At 45.3% G+C, this 23,108-nt stretch overlaps 1 protein-coding gene across 1 annotated transcript; it reads left to right on the forward strand.

Moving 5' to 3' along the window:
• Positions 1-262: 262 nt before the first annotated feature.
• On the forward strand, positions 263-22,521 carry LOC110499754 (transcription factor E2F7). The gene is made up of 13 exons (XM_036945146.2): positions 263-889; positions 1,430-1,522; positions 5,648-5,944; positions 6,372-6,531; positions 7,212-7,460; positions 8,912-9,070; positions 9,439-9,576; positions 10,036-10,275; positions 10,538-10,625; positions 12,554-12,902; positions 17,720-17,924; positions 18,345-18,706; positions 20,387-22,521. The coding sequence occupies exons 2-13, from the start codon at positions 1,430-1,432 to the stop codon at positions 20,543-20,545; spliced, it is 2,499 nt and encodes an 832-aa protein (XP_036801041.2). The 5' UTR covers positions 263-889; the 3' UTR covers positions 20,546-22,521.
• The last annotated feature ends 587 nt before the right edge of the window (positions 22,522-23,108 follow it).

Consider the following 23,108-nt stretch of genomic DNA (forward strand, 5'->3'; position numbering starts at 1 on the left):
CCAATTGTTCTCCTTTGCTAATTTTGCACTGTATACATTTACAATTCAATAATTGCTAATACATTAAATATGCAATCCCATGTATCTGAGAAACATTTAGTTTTTTGCAAATAAATCAAGAATATGAATTATATATTATTTCTGTAAACCTACATTTTTCAAAGTAAACAGTCTTGAAATATTGGGCGGGGATTATGTGATAACCGGGACAACTCGAGGAACTGGGAAAGCCTGAGGGCGGGACCCTGGGTATTGGGCTCCTCACGTTACAACTTTTCGCGCGGTGTCACAGGTAGAATGAGCGCCACCCACTCCTGTCCCATCTGTTTCCCTGAGCCACGCAAGCTAATTAGATGGAACCGCAGTGGGTCCGTAGTCGATACATGCAACAACAACGCCTCTGTCATTAAGGTTATTAATAGGGTTTCTAAGTGCGCGGCTATGCCACTCAAACACCATGAACAGCAGCAGTCAAACTGAACAGCACGAATCTCAGTCAAGACCGCGCGGACTGCCCCGCCAAGAATCTTTAGAGGCGTGGCTGTTGCCCCTTGCCTATTGGATAAATCAATTGTACGCGTCACAACATCTAGATGCTGATTGGCTCGACTGAGTGAAACGCATGAGAGCGCCAGAAAAAAAAGCTTTAGCGGGTGTTTTTGGTTGTAGCTATTCCTGTTCAGTAATGCAATTCCAACACAAGTAACTTCAGCGGAACAGGAGAAGTTTTACAGCTGGATATTAGAAGAAAGCCCGCTTATTTAAGAAATTAAAGTTATGTTGATTTGAGTTAAACAACGTACCACCAGTAAGTCTGTGCAATTGGAGATACTGTACGTTGGTATTGACAACTTTATCTTCTTACGTTACGTAGGAAACGCTGAAGAAGGTGAGTAAATAATAATCACTAACGTTAGCTAGCCTAGCTACAGTAAGTTAGATGACAGCCAGCAGGTAAATAATGTAGCAAGGTATTTATGTATTAAGTAAAGACAAATGTTTTGTTTATTGATTAACAGTATATATCATTTTTGTCTTGCAACCTGCTAGCTTTTAGAAAATACTTCCCAAGATTGCATCCTTTTTTTGCAAAGTGTTTCCATTGTGTACTATAGCTACAATTTAGCTATTTATTGTGTATTCGTCTTGTCAAAATGACTTTTACAGTAGCAATATTCAATGTGTCAGAATTAGATGTGATAGTTAGCTTGTTAGCTAGCTAGATACGTCAGCTAACGTTAGGTGGGCTAAGGTCTTTGCGCCAAAATCTTCTGACCACTGATATCTTACGGCCATTTAATAGATCGATCTATTTGCTGTATTTGGCAATAGCAAAGTAGTGACTGAAATATGACTGTATGAAACTAAATAATGACCTTTCTGCACAGTTCAGAGGCAAATGAATATGATATGGCTAATTGTTTTTCAGATGGAAGTTGAATGTCTAGCTTTGAGAGATCTCATAAGTCCAAAGAAGAGCAAAGCAGACATGGAGGAAGTTGGAAGCAGAAATGATCAGAAGGTATGTTTTTATTCCAAGTCAAATGAACCCTTCAATTCCTTATTATTTATTATTCCTTATTGAAGAGACACCTGGGAAACAATCTTCAGAGTCAATTCCTCTTTTTGTGAATTTGTAGCACTTTTATATGACATGCCTGGAGTGTCTTGAAATAAGATTATTTCTCACATGAACTAAAGCAATCAATCAAATTGATTTATAAAGCCCTTTTTTACATCAGCCAATGTCACAAAGTGCTGTACAGACACCCAGCTTAAACCCCAAACAGCAAGCAATCCAAATGTAGATGTAGAAGCACGGTGGCTAGGAAAAACCCCCTAGGCCAGAACCTAGGAAGAAACCTATAGAGAAACCAGGCTCTGAGAGGTGGCCAGTCCTCTTCTGGATGTGCCGGGTGGAGATTATAACAGAACATGGCCAAGATGTTCAAAGGTTCATAGATGACCAGCAAGGTCAGATAATAATAATCACAGTGGTTGTAGAGGGTGCAACAGGTCAGCACCTCTGGAGTAAATGTCAGTTGGCTTTTCTTAGCCAATCATTCAGAGTTAGAGACAGCAGATGTGGTAGAGAGTGAGTCCAAAACAGCAGGTCTGGGACAAGGTAGCACGTCCAGTGAACAGGTCAGGGTCCCATAGCCGCAGGCATAACAGTTGAAAGTGGAGCAGCAGCATGACCAGGTGGACTGGGGACAGCAAGGAGTCATCAGGCCAGGTAGTCCTGAGGCATGGTCCTAGGGCTCAGGTCCTCTGAGAGAAGAGAGCGAAAAAGAGAGACTTAGAGGGAGCATCCTTAAATTCACACAGGACACCGGAAAGGACATGAGAAATACTCCAGATATAACAGACTGACCCTAGCCCCCCAACACAAACTATTGCAGCATAAATACTGGAGGCTGAGACAGGAGGGGTCGGGAGACACTGGCCCTGTCCGACGATACTCCCGGACAGGGCCAAACAGGCAGGATATAACCCCACCCACTTTGCCAAGGCACAGCCCACACACCACTAGAGGGATGTCTTCAACCTACTACCCTGAGACAAGGCAGAGTATAGCCCACGAAGATCTCCCCCACAGCACGAACCCAAGGTGGGAGCCAACCCGGACAGGAAGATCACGTCAGGGACTCGGGTGACGCACCCTTCATAGGGACGGCATGGAAGAGCACCAGTAAGCCAGTGACTCGGTCCCCGTAATAGGGTTAAAGGCAGAGAATCCCAGTGGAGAGAGAGGAACCGGCCAGGCAGAGACCCCAAGGGCGGTTCATCGCTCCAGTGCCTTTCTGTTCACCTTCACACCCCTGGGCCAGACTACACTCAATCATAGGACCTTCTGAACAGATGAGTCTTCAATAAAGACTTAAAGGTCGAGACTGAGTCTGCGTCCCTCACATGGATAGGCAGACCATTCCTTAAAAATGTTGCTCTATAGGAGAAACCCCGGCCTCCAGCTGTTTGCCTGCTGGAGGCCTGCTTCTTATGACCGTTGTGTACATGTAGGTATGTACTGCAGGATCACATCGGAAAGATAGGTAGGAGAAAGCCCATGTAATGCTTTGTAGGTTAGCAGTAAAACTTTGAAATCAGCCCTTGCCTTAACAGGAAGCCAGTGTAGAGAGGCTAGCACTGGAGTAATATGATCAAAATGTTGGTTCTAGTCAGGATTCTAGCAGCCTTGTTTAGCACTAACTGACGTTCATGTAGTGCTTTATTCGGGTAACCGGAAAGTAGAGCATTGCAGTAGTCTAACCTAGAAGTAACAAAAGCATGGATACATTTTTCTGCATCATTTTTGGACAGAATGTTTCTGATTTTTGCAATGTCGGAACACTTCCAGTTTGGTGTACCGCCATTTCCATTCCATTTTTCTGGACGCTTGCTTCAGGGCTCAGGTATTTTCAGTGTATCAGGGAGCTAGTTTCTTATGACAAATGTTTTTTGTTTTTAGGGGTGCGACTGCACTATGGTATTACGTAAGATTTCATTTAGTTCCTCAGTTAGGTGGTTAACTGATTTTTATACTCTGACGTCCTTGGGTAGGTGGAGGGAGTCTGGAAGGGCCTCTAGGAATCTGTGGGTTGTCTGATAATTTATAGCATGGCTTTTGATGCTCCTTGGTTGGGGTCTGAGCAGATTATTTGTTGCGATTGCAAACGTAATAAAATCGTGGTCCGATAGTCCAGGATTATGAGGAAAAACATTAAGATCCACAACATTTATTCCATGGGACAAAACTAGGTCCAGAGTATTACTGTGGCAGTGAGTGGGTCCAGAGACATGTTGGACAAAACCCACTGAGTCGATGATGGCTCCGAAACCCTTTTGGAGTGGGTCTGTGGACTTTTCCATGCGAATATTAAAGTCACCAAAAATGTGAATATTATCTCCCGTGATTACAAGGTCCAATAGGAACTCAGTTAGGAACGCTGTATATGGCCCAGGAGGCCTATAAACAGTAGCTGTAAAAAGTGATTGATTAGGCTGCATAGATTTCCTAACTAGAAGCTCAAAGGATGAAAACTCAAGTCTTTTTTTTTTTTTTTGTAAATTTAAATTTTCTATCGTAAATGTTAGCAACACCTCCGCCTTTGCAGGATGCGTGGGGTATATGGTCACTAGTGTAACCAGGAGGTGAGGCCTCACAGTAAATCCATCAGGCTTAAGCCATGTTTCAGTCAGGCCAGCCACATCAAGATTATGATCAGTTCATTGACTATAACTGCCTTGGAAGTGAGGGATCTAACATTAGGTAGCCCTATTTTGCGATGTGAGATATCACAATCTCTTTCAATAATTACAGGAATGGAGGAGGTCTTTATTCCAGTGAGATTGCTAAATCGAACACCGCCATGTTTAGTTTTGCCCAACCTAGATCAATGCACAGACACGGTCTCAATGGGGATAGCTGAGCTGACTACACTAACAGTGCTAGTGGCAGACTCCACTAAGCTGGCAGGCTGGCTATCTCATTGCGGAGCTAGAGGAGTTAGAGCCCTGTCTATGTTCATAGATGAGATGAGAGCACCCCTCCAGCTAGGATGGAGTCTGTCACTCCTCAGCAGGCCAGGCTTGGTCCTGTTTGTGGGTGAGTCCCAGAATGAGGGCCAATTATCCTCAAATTCTATCTTTTGGGAGGGGCAGAAAAGTTTTCAACCAACGATTGAGTTGCAAGAGACCGCTGTAGAGCTCATCACTCCCCCTAACTGGGAGGGGGCCAGAGACGGTTACTCGATGCCGACACATCTTTCTAGCTGATTTACACGCTGAAGCTATGTTGCGCTTGGTGACCTCTTGACTGTTTCATCCTAACGTCGTTGGTGCCGACGTGGATAACAATATCCCTATACTCTCTACACTTGCCAGTTTTAGCTTTAGCCAGCACCTTCAGATGAGCCTTAATGTCGGTAGCCCTGCCCCCTGGTAAACAGTGTATGATCGCTGGAAGTCTAATACTATGGAAAATGGAGTCGGCAATGACTACGGTGTTCAATTTGTCAGAGCTAATGGTGGGAGGCTTCGGCGTCTCAGACCCCGTAACGGGTTGAGGAGAGACCAGAGAAGACTCGGACTCTGACTTGTTGCTTAATGGGGAGAACCGGTTGAGCATTCCTACAGTATTTCCTTCCAGAAGCCATGAGAAAATTGTCTGGCTGCTGGGACCGTGCGAGATGATTTATATTACTATCTGTACTTATGACCCTTGCCTAATGATTGTGTCTGAAGCTTTGCTTGTAGCACGGCTATCCTCACCATAAGGCGATTGTTGTCCTGTATATTATGAGTACAGCCATTCTTAGTCTTCATGTTAATGTTGCCACTTAGCTTTGGCTGGTGGAGGTTCTGTAGAACCATGTCCAGATAAAGCGTCCGGGGTGGAAAAAGTTGAATGAAAAAAGTTGAGCGAGAGGGGGAATATATATGTGTATATATATATATATATATATATGTATGTGTGTGTGTGTGTGTGTGTGTGTGTGTGTGTGTAATATTATAAACAGTAATTAAAAAGTACAAACCGAAGATAGTTATGTTTACGTTATTTATATGAAGTAGATCCGCCTACAAATGCAACACATTTCATATCACTCCACCCCACTTAAGTTCATAACATTGTGCTCCTTCCCAGGAAAACAGATGTGTCGAGCGAAGAAGAACCACCCCTCACAAGATGGACACCACGGCCACCATGCTGCTGTATGGCAGTAAGCCTCCCACCCCGGAACACCTCCAGAGCACCCCTGTTAAGCCTTCTGAGCGGGGGGCCCCTCCCCATGCGGACCCCTGGACCCCCACGGCCAACCTCAGGATGCTCATCAGTGCTGCCAGCCCTGACATCCGCGACAGAGAGATGAAGAAGGTGCTGTTTAGGCCCATTGAGAATGAGAGAGCAGTGGAGGATGTCGAGGTGGATGGCCCGTGCCAGGTACCCTTTGACCACTCACCGACTGCACCCCAAATGGCACCCTGTTCCCTTTATAGTGCACCACTTTTTTAACCAGGGCCCACAGGGCTCTGGTCAACACTAGTCAACTGTATAGGGAATAAGATGCCATTTGGGACACTGACACTGACCTCCTATACTGAATTGATGGTGATGGCTGCCTTTGGGCAAGCATTTAGTAATGTGCTATGGGTAATTTGTATGGATTGAGATTAGCAAATGTTAACATATCCTACCAGCAGTTTCTGGCTATCTTGAATATACAGTGACATTATCATACTGTTGGATTTTATTATCATCTTCCAACTGATGGATTTATAGATGCTGAAATCTTAAAAATATCATGCTGTAGTAAATTACAATTCTTGACTCAATGACTTTCTTGACAATGCTTTGTCTCTCTGATCAGTTTGATGTGGTGGACGAGGAGGAGGAAGAGGGGGAAAGGAAGCCCAGCAGGAAGCAGAAGAGCCTGGGCCTGCTGTGCCAGAAGTTCCTGGCCCTCTATCCGGACTATCCAACCTCTGACACCATCAGTATCTCATTGGATGAGGTGTCTACCAGCCTGGGTAAGAGCCAATGAATCCAGAGAGGGAGGTTACAGCTACACCTGGGTCATGTTCATCAGGGCAAGCGATGTAAAATGTTTTGCAAATGTTTCAACAGTCCCTCCCTGTTTCAGTCCGTTAAATAATAAATGCCATTTAGCAGACACTTTTATCCGAAGCAACTTAGTCATGCGTGCAGACATTATACATATGGGCAGTACCGAGAATCGATCCCACTACCCTTGTGTTACAAGCATCTTGCTCTCGCAACTCAGCTACAAATGACCCGTTGTCTTCCGTTTTATGACTAATGAACACGACCCGGCTCAGGGAGGCTGCCATAATTGGTAACCGCATAGAAAGGAAGACAATAATGGAAATAGCTCATAAAACAGATATTACATTAGCTATGTGAAATATCACGCACTATTGGATTTTGGAAATGGTTGCTATGGATACCTTCACGCAGAGCCCTCGTATCCCACTGTACCTTCCAGAATAGCACCAGGTTGTAGTATAAACCAAGCAATGTCTGAGACTGAGGAACGTTAAGATGCAGCCAGACATGGTCTGCTGTGTCATTAAATCCTGTTGAGGTACCTTAGTTAGAGCTTTGTTTTTTAACCAGCTCACATAACAGAACACTGACATCATGTTGCTGACCCCAGTGTGACCTGTCCCTGGTGTCTGTCTGTCTTTAGGGGTGGAGCGGCGGCGGATCTATGACATCGTAAACGTCCTGGAGTCTCTGATGATCGTGGGGCGCGTGGCTAAGAACCAGTACGTGTGGTACGGGCGGCGGCGCCTGGGGTCCACCCTGGCCGAGCTGCAGGGGTTGGGCAGGCAGCAGCGCTACCACCTGCACATGGAGCAGGCCGGTGAGGGTGGTCACAGAGAGGGAGCCACCACACACACCCCAGAGGAGGGAGGTGAAGGAGACTCCAGCTGTGGTGAGAGCAGAGTAGGGGGATATTGCCCCCAGACGCTGACCTTGGGTTAGTTTTACGTTGTCCTAAAGGGACAATCTGCGATTGCTACATCAGGAGCGGCTGATGGACACAGGGTTGAATTATTATAATTTGGGATGTGTGACTGAAGCTAGAAGTTTGGTGTCAATGCATGTATGTCAATGGGAGATTTGGAGTGCCTTCATGCTGCGTCTGCAACTCAAGTTTGGATTTGTTTGGATGTGCAGGGTGTGTGTTTGACAAAATAATTTTGTCTGATTTTCTGTCTAAATAACAAGATACTTTCTAGACCGCAATGTATTCAGGTCAACCTTCTCCATGATAGGAGTAGGGTGAAGTTGCCCCTAGACGCTGATCTTGGGTCAGTGTTGCATTTTCCGCACTAATGGTTAAGGTTAGGATTGGGGGGGAATCTTCTCACGACAGGTAATGGATCACTTATACCCTGTGTCGTTATTAGTCAAACGGTCTGGTTAATTAACTTCAGCGGGCGTTTGGAGATTACTAGTTAATATGTGCCACATCAAAAGCTCAGCCGCCAAGCTTCGCTCCTGTCGCCATTCCTCTGCTGTCATCTCCCAGTTGTATTAGTGATCCATCACATTGACGAGGAGCGCTTGGTCATCACACACATTAACACAAATAATCCTATCAGCCTTGATAAACCCGTGAGGCCGTTACCCCCTACCCTCGTCTCCATGACGATGAGGAATGCTTTTACTGACTTGGGCTTAAAGGCAAATTCTTAAAAAAAATATTTAACCTTTATTTAACTAGGCAAGTTAGTTAAGAACAAATTACTATTTACAATGACGGCTACCCCGGCCAAACCCTAACCCGGGACGACGCTGGGCTGTGCGTTTCAACGTGGCTAATTGGCTAACTAGGTAGCTGCATGTAGCTAGCTAACAGAATCCAAAGCTACTGTTCCCTAGAGAGGCAGTGGTTGCCTTGGACCTGGCGTCCCGTCCTGCAGAACACTAGGCCTTCCACTTCCCGTCATAACGTCCCTTTGAGAGGCGGGCAGGGTCACTTTCTCTCACTGAATAAGGAACGTTGTCGTTCGTATTCTGGTCCTGTTTGACAAGACCACCTGTTTGACAGGTAACTCAGGACTTGAATCAAATATCCATCGTTCTCTGTAACACGGACATTAAAGTAGTATTGTTATAGGAGGAGGGTGTGACATGCTGTAGGTCAGATTCAAACCCATGCTGACACTGGTATGTAAACTGCTGTCGGCAGCACTAGACCATACAAGCCACTGCAACGCCCTATTCATTAGTGCACACCATCGCAAAACGTTTTGCAACGCAAAAGCGGAAACAAGTTCAGGTAGTTCCCTCCCTGTTTCTGTCCATCTTCTTCCGTTTGCCACTTAGTGAATAGGACCCAGTATTCCCTTTAACTTTGTTCTGCTTGTCTGTTTGCAGCGGCCGCCAGCACGAGGAAAGACAAGTCCCTACGCATCATGAGTCAGAAGTTTGTCATGCTCTTCCTGGTGTCCAGGACCCAGACGGTCACTCTGGACGTGGCCGCCAAAATCCTCATTGAGGAAAGCCAGGACCCCGCCAGCCACAGCAAGTACAAAAGTAAGCATCCTATTACCTACATAGTGCACGACTTTTGACCAGAGCTCATAGGGATCTTGAGGGTTTTGCTGTGCAGTCAAAGAGCCTCTGACACAACATCAAGTCCAGGTAGTCCCTGGCTGTTTCAGTCAGTGTCTTCCCTTTGGGGCCTAATGATCACAACCCAGCCACCAAATAGCTGCAGGTTGAAGTTTCCCCTAGTACAGGTCTAGGATCAACTTCTCCTCTAATAATCCTAACCTTAAACATTAGTGGGGAAGGTGTAAAACTGACCCAAGATCAGTGTCTAGGGGCAACGTCACCTCCAGACATCCCTCCCATTGGCCTTTTTACTGTGTTGTTCGAATCTGATTCAAATCTGTCTTCAGCTAAGGTGCGGCGGCTGTATGACATCGCCAACGTCCTGACGAGTCTGGGATTGATCAAGAAGGTCCACGTCCGGGAGGAGAGGGGGAGGAAGCCTGCGTTCAAGTGGATCGGCCCGGCAGACTTCCACAGCAGACATGGTAAGATTGAATTGAAATGATTTGGGTAGTGAATAATACAGCCAGATGTGGATCCACATAGGATAGCACTTAAAAGCATTCATTAAAACACTTTTCACACAGTGGTCCTCGGTGGTAAATAACATCACTCCCATGTTGGTTCAGAAGGGCATCAGCTCAGTACATAGGGAGACCATCTATAAAACAATATTACAGTGAATGGAAATGGATGCATTATACATTTATAATGGAACTGTCTTCTACTAAAACTACTCATAAACCTGTCTACTGACCAAGACTAACACGCTCTGGGATGAATTTCCCCTAGGCACAGATCTAGGATCAGCTTCCTCTCCTCCTGTCCTAGCCTTAACTATTAGTGTGGAAAATGATAAACTGCCCCAAGATCAGTGTCTAGGGGCAACTTCACCCTACTCCTACTGACACACAGAACTCACTGACCACTCTGTTTTTCAACAGAGGACTCAGAGGCTGTGGCGGCCATCGCTCTTCCGGAGGCCATCGCTCTTCCGGAGGCCATCGCTCTTCCGGAGGCCATCGCTCTTCCGGAGGCCATCGCTCTTCCGGAGGCCATCGCTCTTCCGGGCGGCAGGAAACAGAAGCTGGCACGCCATGCCTCCTTCAATGTGGTGCCCACCTCCGTGGCCAGCCAACGCCGTGTCAACTCGGCGCCCAGCAGCCCACGCAGAGAGGTCACGGGTAAGGAGTCAGGACAGACCGCTCACATCACAACTGGTTCCCAATGAACCAGTTGTGATGTGGGTTAGAGCACATAGCTGTCAACTGTCAACCAACTACTAATCTGTTGATATGCTAGGGTTACAGGTCGGGGTAAGACTAGGATAAGGTTAAGGGCAAGCAGCTAGTTAGCTGAACATCTACCAACCATCTATTTGGGACCATTCAAATAAAGTAATACCTGTAAATGTAATTAACTCACGTCTCCCTCGGTTCTGTCCAGGTCTGCTTCCCCAGTCAGTGGACTATTCCAGAAGTTGTGTGAGCAACAGCGCTGTGTGCCGGCTGCAGTTTGGAACCTCTGTTACAGGGTAAGTAGAACACACACGGAAGGAGGCTCACACACACACACACACACCAAACATCCCAGGCTGCTACCAATCCTGTTCCTAATCACGCCATCACTTTTCATACGCCATCCAGTGGTAATAACCTTAGATTTACTGCAAACAATCTACAACTTCTGTGTTGCATTTCATGATCTATTACACTGCCTGTTGCCAAGGACTAGCTTGTTGGTTGAATGTAATGACACATCAGGTCCACTGGTATACAACAGGGCTGCCACGTGAATAAAATATATGAAGGTGTCCCAAATGGCACCCTTTATAGTGCACTACTTTTGACCAGAGCCCTATGGGAGCCCTATGTGCCCTGGTCAAAAGTAGTGCACTATATAGTGAATAAGGGGCCATTTGAGACATGGCCTATGGTGATTTAGTTGCAACTCAGGAACAGGAAACTGGGCCCTTAGAGGAAGTGATGCGTGCAAATGACCAGCTCCAGAGGCTCCGGCTTGGAGTTTTTAATAGGTCTTTAATAGCTCTCCGCAAACTGTTATTGGTCCACGTCTCACAGTTCATTTCATTTCTAAAAGGTGGTTTTCGTAATGGTTGGCTTTGAGTTTTTACTCTTACCCTGATGTTTGTTTAGGCTGGTTTAACATGTTTTACATGAGTTGGCTGCAGTGTCTCCTGGTCCTCTCGGTTTCTGACCATTTCTACTAAGGATGTGGTGGCTATTTCACCGGTGGCCAAGCCACAGCCGTCTCGAGGCTGTTGCTGCTCTAAGTGTTTTTTGGAGTGGGGATGGAGGAGTCGTAAAGGTTGCTGGTTCCAGACTGCTGAGAGGGAGTGTTTTTTTTTTGGAGTGGCAATGGAGGAGTCGTAAAGGTTGCTGGTTCCAGACTGCTGAGAGGGAGTGGTTTTTGGAGTGGGGATGGAGGAGTCGTAAAGGTTGCTGGTTCCAGACTGCTGAGAGGGAGTGTTTTTTTTTTTGGAGTGGGGATGGAGGAGTCGTAAAGGTTGCTGGTTCCAGACTGCTGAGAGGGAGTGGTTTTTGGAGTGGGGATGGAGGAGTCGTAAAGGTTGCTGGTTCCAAACTGCTGAGAGGGAGTGGTTTTGGAGTGGGGATGGAGGAGTCGTAAAGGTTGCTGGTTCCAGACTGCTGAGAATGAGTGTTTTTGGAGTGGGGATGGAGGAGTCGTAAAGGTTGCTGGTTCCAGACTGCTGAGAGGGAGTGTTTTGTTGTTGTATTTTTTACAGTAAATCTGCTCTGGCTAATGCACAGTCACCACATTGTTTTGTTGTTGTATTTTTTACAGTTGAAATCTGCTCTGGCTAATGCACAGTCACCACATTGTTTTGTTGTTGTATTTTTTACAGTAAATCTGGTCTGGCTAATGCACAGTCACCACATTGTTTTGTTGTTGTATTTTTTACAGTAAATCTGGTCTGGCTAATGCACAGTCACCACATTGTTTTGTTGTTGTATTTTTTACAGTTGAAATCTGGTCTGGCTAATGCACAGTCACCACATTGTTTTGTTGTTGTATTTTTTACAGTTGAAATCTGGTCTGGCTAATGCACAGTCACCACATTGTTTTGTTGTTGTATTTTTTACAGTTGAAATCTGGTCTGGCTAATGCACAGTCACCACATTGTTTTGTTTTTCTGGAAAAAATAGCATTTAAGGACTTTATTACTATATGTTTCTACATTCTAATGTCCCATCTTTTTCTATAAACAGTATAATGCAAAGGTGTGAAACTCAATTCCTAGAGGACCATGTCTGATTAAGACCTAGAGAGTTCCTAACTAATTAATATCATTCATTGGAACAAAAACCCGCAGACACTCGGCCCCTCCAGGAAATGAATTTGACAGCCCTGCTACAGAGCATTTGCTTGGAGAGAATGACAGAAACATATGTCTAAGTTGGTTCCTCTGTGTCTTTGCAGTGTCTCCCACCCCAGCGGCGGACTTCAGAGCCCCGCCCACAGTGACGGCAACTCCCTGCTCTGCTCCCCGGGCCTAGCCCCCCTGGCCGTGCCCGTCCACCCAGAGGGTTCATACGTGGGACCCCTGTCCCCCCATCCCCACCACATGGCCTATCTACCCAGCCTGTCCCAGGCCTCGGTGGTCATGCTGTACGGAGGTCCGGAGGCGCAGGATGGGCTTGACTGCCTGACCACGGAAGTTCAAAGGTCACCGGGGTCAAGGTCCAGAGAGAACATCCTGGAGAAGAGGAAGAAGGATGAAGGAGTGGAGGAGAAGAGGGAGTCACCTGAGACAGAGCTATCTGAAAAGGTGAGTTTGTGGAAAAAGTGAAATCCACAGATGTACTGTGGATCTCTGACTGACCATGAGCCTGACACGCTTCAGGTAGTTGTTGTCCATATTTCCACACTGTACCTAGGACCACCTCTGACCTTAGATCACTGTAGATCATCCTCCTCCTGCTAGACCAATCACAGTAATGTATGATCCACATTTAAAGGGGAAGTTCAGTGTTTTACTACTTAACGATAGACGGTTCCTCACCCTGAAAGTTGTGAAAAACAAAACTTTTTAATTAGAAGCGTGGTGATTTGACAACCGATAAGACCGGTCAGGGAGAGCGACGCCTCACACTGTAACGTCTCAGGCCTAGATTCAATCAGATCAAGTGTTAACCGGCGATAGCTGACACCCTCATAGCTGATGTGTCGGAGGTGGAACTGCATTGGCGCTGTCAAATTGGTCTTGATCATTGTCCCACTCACGTTAAAGTTCAGAAGGAGAAAGGGTGGACTACATAGAAATAATGACGAGTTCTATCAGTGTTCAGTCTTGTAAACCAGGCTGCATGGGATTCTCATAATGCGACTCTGTGCAGCCAGTGGCAATGTCTGCTTTAGGTATAATAACGTGAGCTGCTTGTGGATTTCACAGCTCTAACGCAGTTCCACCTCTTACACCGCCAAAACAATCTCTATGCCAATGTCACATAAAGCAGATCTGATTGAATATAACCCTCACTCTTAATAACACACTGGTTGGTTTCCAAGGTGACCAGTACACTCTTTATGCATTGTCAATAATGAGCTTCCCAATGATGCCCTTTTGTTATTTATAAGTGACACACACTGATACGACTGCTGAGAAGTCACACACACAAACACACACACAGAACTGCCTGTCTGTCTGGACACTCCATTTATACCCACTCTAAAGATCACAGAACATAACTTTGTCCTCTGTTGGTTTAATTCAACATGTGTATTGGAAGTATCTGTGTTGCTTCCTATATGGCACCCTATTTGCTATATAGTGCACTACTTTAGACCAGGGTCTATAGGGTAGTGCACTATGTAGGGAATAGGGTGCCACTTGGGACTCAGGCCTGATCTCATGAGGGGGGGTCAGACCAGTGAATTACCAAATGGTTTGTTTACGTACGGGAATGTTTTCTCCAAGGAGGGAGTTTCATTTTCCTCCACGGCTATTTCCCAAATGACACCCTGTTCCCTATGGGCCCTGACCAAAAGTAGTGCACTATATAGGGAATAGGGTGCCATTTGAGAGGCAACCCATGATTTTGTGAGGTTCATTACATGTGAAGGTGAAAGACATAACTCAGAAGAATGTGCTGTTTATGTTCAGCGATCACTTCATAATGAAAAGAGGTTTCCTCAAGTTTCTTAGCAACATTATACTGATTGATTAGAAAATTGAGAGCTTCTGCTGATGATATGAAGACATTGAAGTAGTAGAGGACGACATTATGGAGACATTGTTGTAGTAGAGGACGACATTATGGAGACATTGTAGTAGTAGAGGACGACTATATGAAGACATTGAAGTAGTAGAGGACGACGATATGGAGACATTGAAGTAGTAGAGGACGACATTATGAAGACATTGAAGTAGTAGAGGACGACGATATGGAGACATTGTAGTAGTAGAGGACGACATTATGGAGACATTGAAGTAGTAGAGGACGACATTATGAAGACATTGAAGTAGTAGAGGACGACATTATGGAGACATTGAAGTAGTAGAGGACGACATTATGAAGACATTGTAGTAGTAGAGGACGACATTATGAAGACATTGAAGTAGTAGAGGACGACATTATGAAGACATTGTAGTAGTAGAGGACGACATTATGAAGACATTGAAGTAGTAGAGGACGACATTATGAAGACGTAGTAGTAGAGGACGACATTATGAAGACATTGTAGTAGTAGAGGACGACATTATGAAGACATTGTAGTAGTAGAGGACGACATTATGAAGACATTGAAGTAGTAGAGGACGACATTATGAAGACATTGTAGTAGTAGAGGACGACATTATGAAGACATTGTAGTAGTAGAGGACGACATTATGAAGACATTGTAGTAGTAGAGGACGACATTATGAAGACATTGAAGTAGTAGAGGACGACATTATGAAGACATTGAAGTAGTAGAGGACGACATTATAGAGACATTGAAGTAGTAGAGGACGACATTATGGAGACATTGAAGTAGTAGAGGACGACATTATGGAGACATTGAAGTAGTAGAGGACGACGATATGGAGACATTGAAGTAGTAGAGGACGACGATATGGAGACATTGAAGTAGTAGAGGACGACATTATAGAGACATTGAAGTAGTAGAGGACGACATTATGGAGACATTGAAGTAGTAGAGGACGACATTATGGAGACATTGTAGTAGTAGAGGACGACATTATGAAGACATTGAAGTAGTAGAGGACGACGATATGGAGACATTGAAGTAGTAGAGGACGACATTATAGAGACATTGAAGTAGTAGAGGACGACGATATGGAGACATTGAAGTAGTAGAGGACGACATTATGGAAACATTGAAGTAGTAGAGGACGACATTATGAAGACATTGTAGTAGTAGAGGACGACATTATGAAGACATTGTAGTAGTAGAGGACGACATTATGAAGACATTGTAGTAGTAGAGGACGACATTATGAAGACATTGTAGTAGTAGAGGACGACATTATGAAGACATTGAAGTAGTAGAGGACGACATTATGAAGACATTGTAGTAGTAGAGGACGACATTATGAAGACATTGTAGTAGTAGAGGACGACATTATGAAGACATTGAAGTAGTAGAGGACGACATTATGGAGACATTGAAGTAGTAGAGGACGACGATATGGAGACATTGAAGTAGTAGAGGACGACGATATGAAGACATTGAAGTAGTAGAGGACGACATTATAGAGACATTGAAGTAGTAGAGGACGACATTATGGAGACATTGAAGTAGTAGAGGACGACATTATGGAGACATTGAAGTAGTAGAGGACGACATTATGGAGACATTGAAGTAGTAGAGGACGACGATATGGAGACATTGAAGTAGTAGAGGACGACATTATAGAGACATTGAAGTAGTAGAGGACGACATTATAGAGACATTGAAGTAGTAGAGGACGACGATATGGAGACATTGAAGTAGTAGAGGACGACATTATAGAGACATTGAAGTAGTAGAGGACGACATTATGGAGACATTGAAGTAGTAGAGGACGACATTATGGAGACATTGAAGTAGTAGAGGACGACATTATGGAGACATTGAAGTAGTAGAGGACGACATTATGAAGACATTGAAGTAGTAGAGGACGACATTATGAAGACATTGAAGTAGTAGAGGACGACATTATGAAGACATTGAAGTAGTAGAGGACGACATTATGAAGACATTGAAGTAGTAGAGGACGACATTATGAAGACATTGTAGTAGTAGAGGACGACATTATGAAGACATTGTAGTAGTAGAGGACGACATTATGAAGACATTGAAGTAGTAGAGGACGACATTATTTCAGTATATTTCATCGTCATACATGCTGTGATTTCATTCAGAAAATGCAGAAAATCTTAATGATTCCCGAAAGCGAAGCATTAAATTAAAATCTGAATCACTGCATGCTCCCTGACCAGGATAAAGGGATTCCAAGTTGTAATTAAACACAATGGCATTATCATTTTGGTGATGCATGTGATATTTGTAATTGTACAAAACCCCAGACTATTCATCTCAGCCTCTCACTTCCATTCAAATTGAGGAGCGAGAGAAGTCATGGTAGGTGTGCTCAAATCCACAGTATTTCTTACCTACCAGTAGTCTGGTACATTCACCTGAAGCAGTCACAAAATCCTCTGCAGAGGAAGCGTAGCAGTTCACGTTATTTGTGCTTGAAAAATTAGCAAAACAGAGCTATCATTTTTGTAGATGAGCCATGCAATTTCATGGTTCATTATTTGAGAGGGAAATGTGATCAAAGCTCATCATAAATTAATTATGGGATGCACTAGGGAGCGCTGCAGCATTGGGCTGTGGGAGGGTCACATTAAAAACTGAAGAATAGGAGCTGATCGTGGACTACAGGAAAAGGCGGGCCGAACAGGCCCCCATTAACTAGTGTAGAGTTTCAAGTGCCTTGGTTTCCACATCACCAACCAACTATCATGGTCCGAACACACCAAGACAGTCGTGAAGAGGGCACGACAACACCTTTTCCCCCTCAGGAGACGATTTGGCATGGGTCCCCAGATCCTCAAAAAGTTCTACAGCTGCACCATCGAGAGCATCCTGACCGGTTGCATCACCACCTAGTATGGAAACGGTTCGGCATCTGACCGTGAGGCGCTACAGAGGGTAGTGCGCACGGCCCAGTACATCACTGGGGCCTAGGACCCCCCCCTCCCTTTTGTACACTGCTGCTACTAGCTGTTTATTATTGTTGTACTCGGCGCACTTTACAAATAAAGTTTGATTTGATCTTCCTTTTCACACGCATCGGGCTCCGGGGGGAAGTTTCCCTACACTCTTAGAATGCAAATGTGCCATCTAGAACCTTACAGGGTTCTACAGGCTATACCCGTGCAGAGGGTTCTACCGGGAACCAAAAAGGGTTCTCCTATGGGGACAGCTGAAGAACCCTTTTCTCTAAAAATGTAGGTATATTTCTAGGATCAGCTTCCCTTCCTCAATCCTAACCATAATTATTAGTGGGGGAAATACAAAACTGACCCAAGATCAGCATCTAGGGGCAACTTCACTCTACTCCTCTCAAAATGTCTCTTGTTTTTATTTTCCTAGAGAAGGAGAGTGGAGGGAAGGAGTGTGGAGGGAAACAGCTGTCAGATGACCACCAGCCCAAAGACCAGCTCCCTAGGACACCCAGGGGGGCTAGTCAGGGAAGAGGCCCTATTGAGAGTCCTCAGAGACGGGGAGGTGGGCAGACAGAGCCCCCACAACAACCTGGTCCGGCCTTCACACTACCTCTATGTGCCTAACTCTGCAGGTATGCTATGTTAAAAACAACTCTGTGCCAGTCAGTCAGTGTTGCAGTGTTGCTCGGTTAATGTCTCTTATCCACACTAGCATCATTTTTTTTAGTTTGCGTCTCTGAAACATGACCTTAGACTCTGTGCCAGGATGGATATTGGACTGTACAGGTAGTGCTGATAGACTTGTTGTCTACCTCAGTCCCATGTAGGGATTTGTAGTCTTTCAAGGATAAAGGCATTGTGAGTGATGATCACGCCTATTTTTCTATGTTCTTGTGATTTTTGGCTGCACCTCGTCTCCTGTTGGTTCAAGCGATGTCTACTCCCCCTCCTCATGGTTCCATAGGGCGCTGGTCAAAAATAGTGCACTAAATGGGGAATAGGGTGCCATTTTTCACAGATGACTCATCCTCATTCACCCCTCTCCCCTCCAGGTCTCAACAGTCTCAACTTCCTCCTCTCTGCTGGTCAGACGACAGGCGGCCTGACTCTACCTGCTGGCACCCTGCCCTATGTCCTTGTGTCCTCCTCCACCCTCTCCCCCTACCCACTCATGGCCAACCGGGGCGATGCCAATCTCAATTTCAACATGTCCACCATGATGTCCCCCGCCTGCTTCGTGGTGGGATCCGCCGGGCCCTACACAGTGGCCGGAGCCCCGGAGTTCAATGGGGGGGCAGTGGCGCCGGCCCTCTCCAGTCCAGAGCAGCACCCGCTGTTCGGGTCGGCACCCATACCTCCACATTCTCCCTTGGAGACCAGGCCGTCTCTGACCTTCATCCAGACAGAGGCACAGGTGAGATAGGCAGGAAGACAGACAGACAGGAAGGAAGATAGATAGATAGATAGACCGGCAGGAAGACAGACAGACAGGCGGGAAGATAGACAGACAGGCGGGAAGATAGACAGACAGACAGACAGGCGGGAAGATAGACAGACAGACAGACAGACAGACAGGCGGGAAGATAGACAGACAGACAGACAGGCGGGAAGATAGACAGACAGACAGACAGACAGACAGGCGGGAAGATAGACAGACAGACAGACAGACAGGCGGGAAGATAGACAGACAGACAGACAGACAGGCGGGAAGATAGACAGACAGACAGACAGACAGACAGACAGACAGGCGGGAAGATAGACAGACAGGCGGGAAGATAGACAGACAGACAGACAGACAGACAGGCGGGAAGACAGACAGACAGACAGACAGACAGACAGGCGGGAAGATAGACAGACAGACAGACAGGTGGGAAGATAGACAGACAGACAGGCGGGAAGATAGACAGACAGGCGGGAAGATAGATAGACAGACAGACAGACAGGCGGGAAGATAGACAGACAGACAGACAGACAGACAGACAGACAGGCGGGAAGATAGATAGATAGACAGACAGGCGGGAAGATAGATAGATAGACAGGCAGGACGATAGATGGACAGAAAGATAGATGGACAGACAGGCAGGAAGATAGACAGACAGGCGGGACGATAGATAGACCGGCAGGAAGACAGGCAGGAAGATAGATAGACAGACAGACCGGCAGGAAGATAGATAGACAGACAGGCAGGAAGACAGACAGACCGTGCCTTAACCACTTCACAAGGATCAGATTATATTTGGAAAGCAGTTAAATCCGGTCACATGATGTATGACCTTTTGTGTAGCAGACAAACACTGGAAATGCCACCATCAAACTCCGTTTATCATGTTTTAACTACTCCACAGCAGTTCAGCTTTTGTTTGCTTTAGATTATCCCCGAAAGGGAAAATATAGCTTTTTTCACCTCAGCAGAGTTCATTCATCTTTTGGTCATTAAAAGACAATTAAACTCCCCAACATAGCTCTGATGACATCACTCTGTGCCTCGAGAAGACACTTCTCAGACTCCGGTTGCATCCTAAATTGGACTCTATTCCCTATAGCTATAACTCACTATCTTTGACCAGAGCCCATAGGACTTTTGTCTAAAGTAGTGCATTATGTAGGGATTAGGGTACCATTTGGGACACAAGCTCACTCGTTAGACTCTTGGCGCAAAATGAAGGGACATTATTAATGATTGGACGAGCCAACGTGTTCAGCCATAACAAATGAATCAGCACACGGTCTCCCATCCCTGCTATGCACTCCCCCTCCTAACATTGATGGAATGAAGACTGTATACAAGTGGTCTGTTTCCAACAGGTGGTTCGCTTGCTCTGCTTAGAAATGCATAGCTAGGTTTCGCAGGGCCCCCCCCCCCGTTCAAGCTGAAATGTGTCCTTCGCTGGAAAACATTGTTTCTTAGAATTGAATTGAGTGGTATTTTATAAGGCTGGTATTTGGAAGAGGGGGTGAGGGGTAGATGGAATACTGTCACAGTGATACTCTACTGCCAGAGTTGATTATTCATCTGTAGTGAGATGCTCGGCAGAGGCAGCTTTCCTTAAACTGTGTGGTTTCAGGGCCTCACTCTCTTGCCTCTCCTCCACAGACACCACAGACTCCCAAGGAGGAGGCGGCAGCTGGCGGTGGCTCCAAGGCCTTCTTCCAGACGCCAGGGACCCTGGGAATGGCCACCACAACCCCCGTGGCCCGCCGACGAGGCTCCGCCCAGAGGAGGCTGGACATCAGCCAACCACTGACCAATTAGAAGTCTGGGGACCTTTTAGAGTGGCAGTGGCTGTTAGCTATAACCTGAAAGACTGCCTAGTGGCCTGAGAGGAATGGACAAATGTTGCTCTCCGGCTAAACGTGCTCTGACTGCGCTAGCTTTGGCTTTAGTCCCCACGCTCTGACTCTCAGGGTATCTTTTCTGTATGACCGAACTGTGTTGCTTTCATACCACTGGTGCTTCGCCTTATGAATGAATGCTAGTCTATACGATACCTCCTTTAAGTGCCTCATCATGTAGGGCGAAGTTGCCCCTAGACTCTGATTTTGGGCCAGTTTGCAGTTTCCCCACTAATGGTTAAGGTTAGGATTGGGGGAAGGGAAGCTGATCCTAGGGGAAACTTCACCCTCGAGTTCCTCATGATTGGACTGTGGGACACCGATAACTATCAGAGGACACAGGGAAGCAGTGTTGTCGTCTTTTGTTTTAGTGCCCTCCTGTGGTGGGAGTTAGGTACCACTCATATTTATTTTTCTAGTCCATCTTCCATAGAAAGATTGAGCTACCTTGGTAATCGCTCCACCCATGACTTTATTATATCCCAACGTTATTTATATATTAACTAATATATCTGTTGAGTAACAATTCTGATGATGTTACTCTACTTTTAGCACTAAGTATTTAAGAATATACTTCTGATTGTTGAGTTTCGCTGGCTCTGGAGGGATTCTGTAAAAACGGTATCCGTAGGAAAAGGGAAAACAGTTGATCATAGGTGAATGATATCTGTGGAAGCTGAAAGGTTTCCCATGATGACACATTTCAGAAACTGGTGTTGGTAATAAGTCATGACGTCGAAGAGATATCGATACGCTTCTCGGTTGCACTTCTAGCGTGTAACTGACCTGGCTCTAAGAGAGGTTTAAAAACCACTGGTTTTCACTGTGTAAATTAGGTTTTAACTTAAACTCCACCCAAAAACGATATTTTGCTATGTGTTTCATTAGTCCATTGTTGATATAGTCCAAAATGTTTTGGGTGGAGTTCTCCTTTAAGCTGTCACAGCAACACATTGGTGAGCTTAAGGCCTACAAAATGGCTGCCAGGGTTTTTGGTACAAAGACTGGCATCTTGGCCACTCCAAAGGGTTCTGTATTTGTACAACACTCATGTGGTTTACAGGTTTCCAATTGTTGGGCTTTAAGAATAACACCAAATGCCAGCATCGCTCTCTGTCAATGTGTATGTGCTCACGCCACCACATGCCAGCATCGCTCTCTGTCAATGTGTATGTGCTCACGGCACCACATGCCAGGTGAAAACTAAATGTGAAATGATTTGATGATGTTACAAGATACTTGAATGACTTAGTTATCCAGCGGTGTATACTGGAGACTAGAGTGAAATATCAAAGTACTGTATTTAATGCATTAGAGTTTGGCCTCTGGAATATTTTTTGGGGGGGAGTAATTGAGGAAAAGTTACATTACACCAAAGGGTGCTGATCATCTACTTGAACTGTAGAATACAGGAGGTTGGTGGCACCTTAACTGGGGAGGACGGGCTCATGGTAATGACCGGAGCGGAATCTGGAATGGTATCAAATACATCACACATGGCTTACATGTGTTTGATACCATTCCATTTGCTCTGTTCTGGCCGTTATGAGCCGTCCTCCAGTCAGAGGCCTCCACTGCTGTAGATGTGTTGTTCATGTACAGAAATCTCTCTTTTTTTTTAAACCAGGAATTATTTTTGTATATTGTATTCATATGTTTTTAATTATTACTTCAAAACATTGAAATGTTTAATTTAATGCCGCTTCTTATCATAAAATAATAATTACACTGCTAGTTTCTGTAGTTATCCGTCCACTGCTTTGTAGGGAACCTTTTCTAACATTACAACACATTGTTATTTTCACCGTGCTTACTACAGCCTGTATGTATGTTATGGGACAAACAGGGTTTCTCTCTAGACATCCACAACCTTTGTAATAAAAAAGTGAAAATGTCCAGCTGCTTTCCGTGCAACTCGTATTTCTCACACAGATTTTTCACCTGCAAATATAGTATTGTATATCTAGCTCTGAGCAATGACACTTCGTTTTGTCAAATTACAACATATTTAGCCACAGGTCGTTGTGCTTCACAATATAGTGAATAAGGCACTGGCACTTGGCTGCCATTGAAGGAACTGACCAATAGATGGCAGTAGATCACTCATTAAGAAACAGCATGCTCCATTTCCTATAAAGGCCCTGAATGAAAACCTGCATCCTTCCTTTCTCTGAAGTATTCACTAGTCTGACATGGACATGCCTTGATTGGTCATCTATCAGATCACGTTAATTATTCAAACAGGGCCAATGACCTCTTTCTACATCCAATCAAAGCTGTCCTAATAATAGAGGTCAGAGGTCAGGCAAATGCATCCTGTCAGTGTGACTGCAGACCAATCTGGTATTTTATTACAGGTGTAATAAACCTGGTGGGTTGCTGCCCATAGGTTCGGTTCGGGTTTAGGCCTTGTATGTATTTACAACATAAACATCTGTAGATGAATCAACAGCATAGGCTGGTAGAGGCCAGGCATTAAAAAA

This window comes from Oncorhynchus mykiss, chromosome 21, assembly GCF_057628025.1.
Source record: "Oncorhynchus mykiss isolate SJ-2025 chromosome 21, ASM5762802v1, whole genome shotgun sequence".
Classification (NCBI taxonomy): Eukaryota; Metazoa; Chordata; class Actinopteri; order Salmoniformes; family Salmonidae; genus Oncorhynchus; species Oncorhynchus mykiss.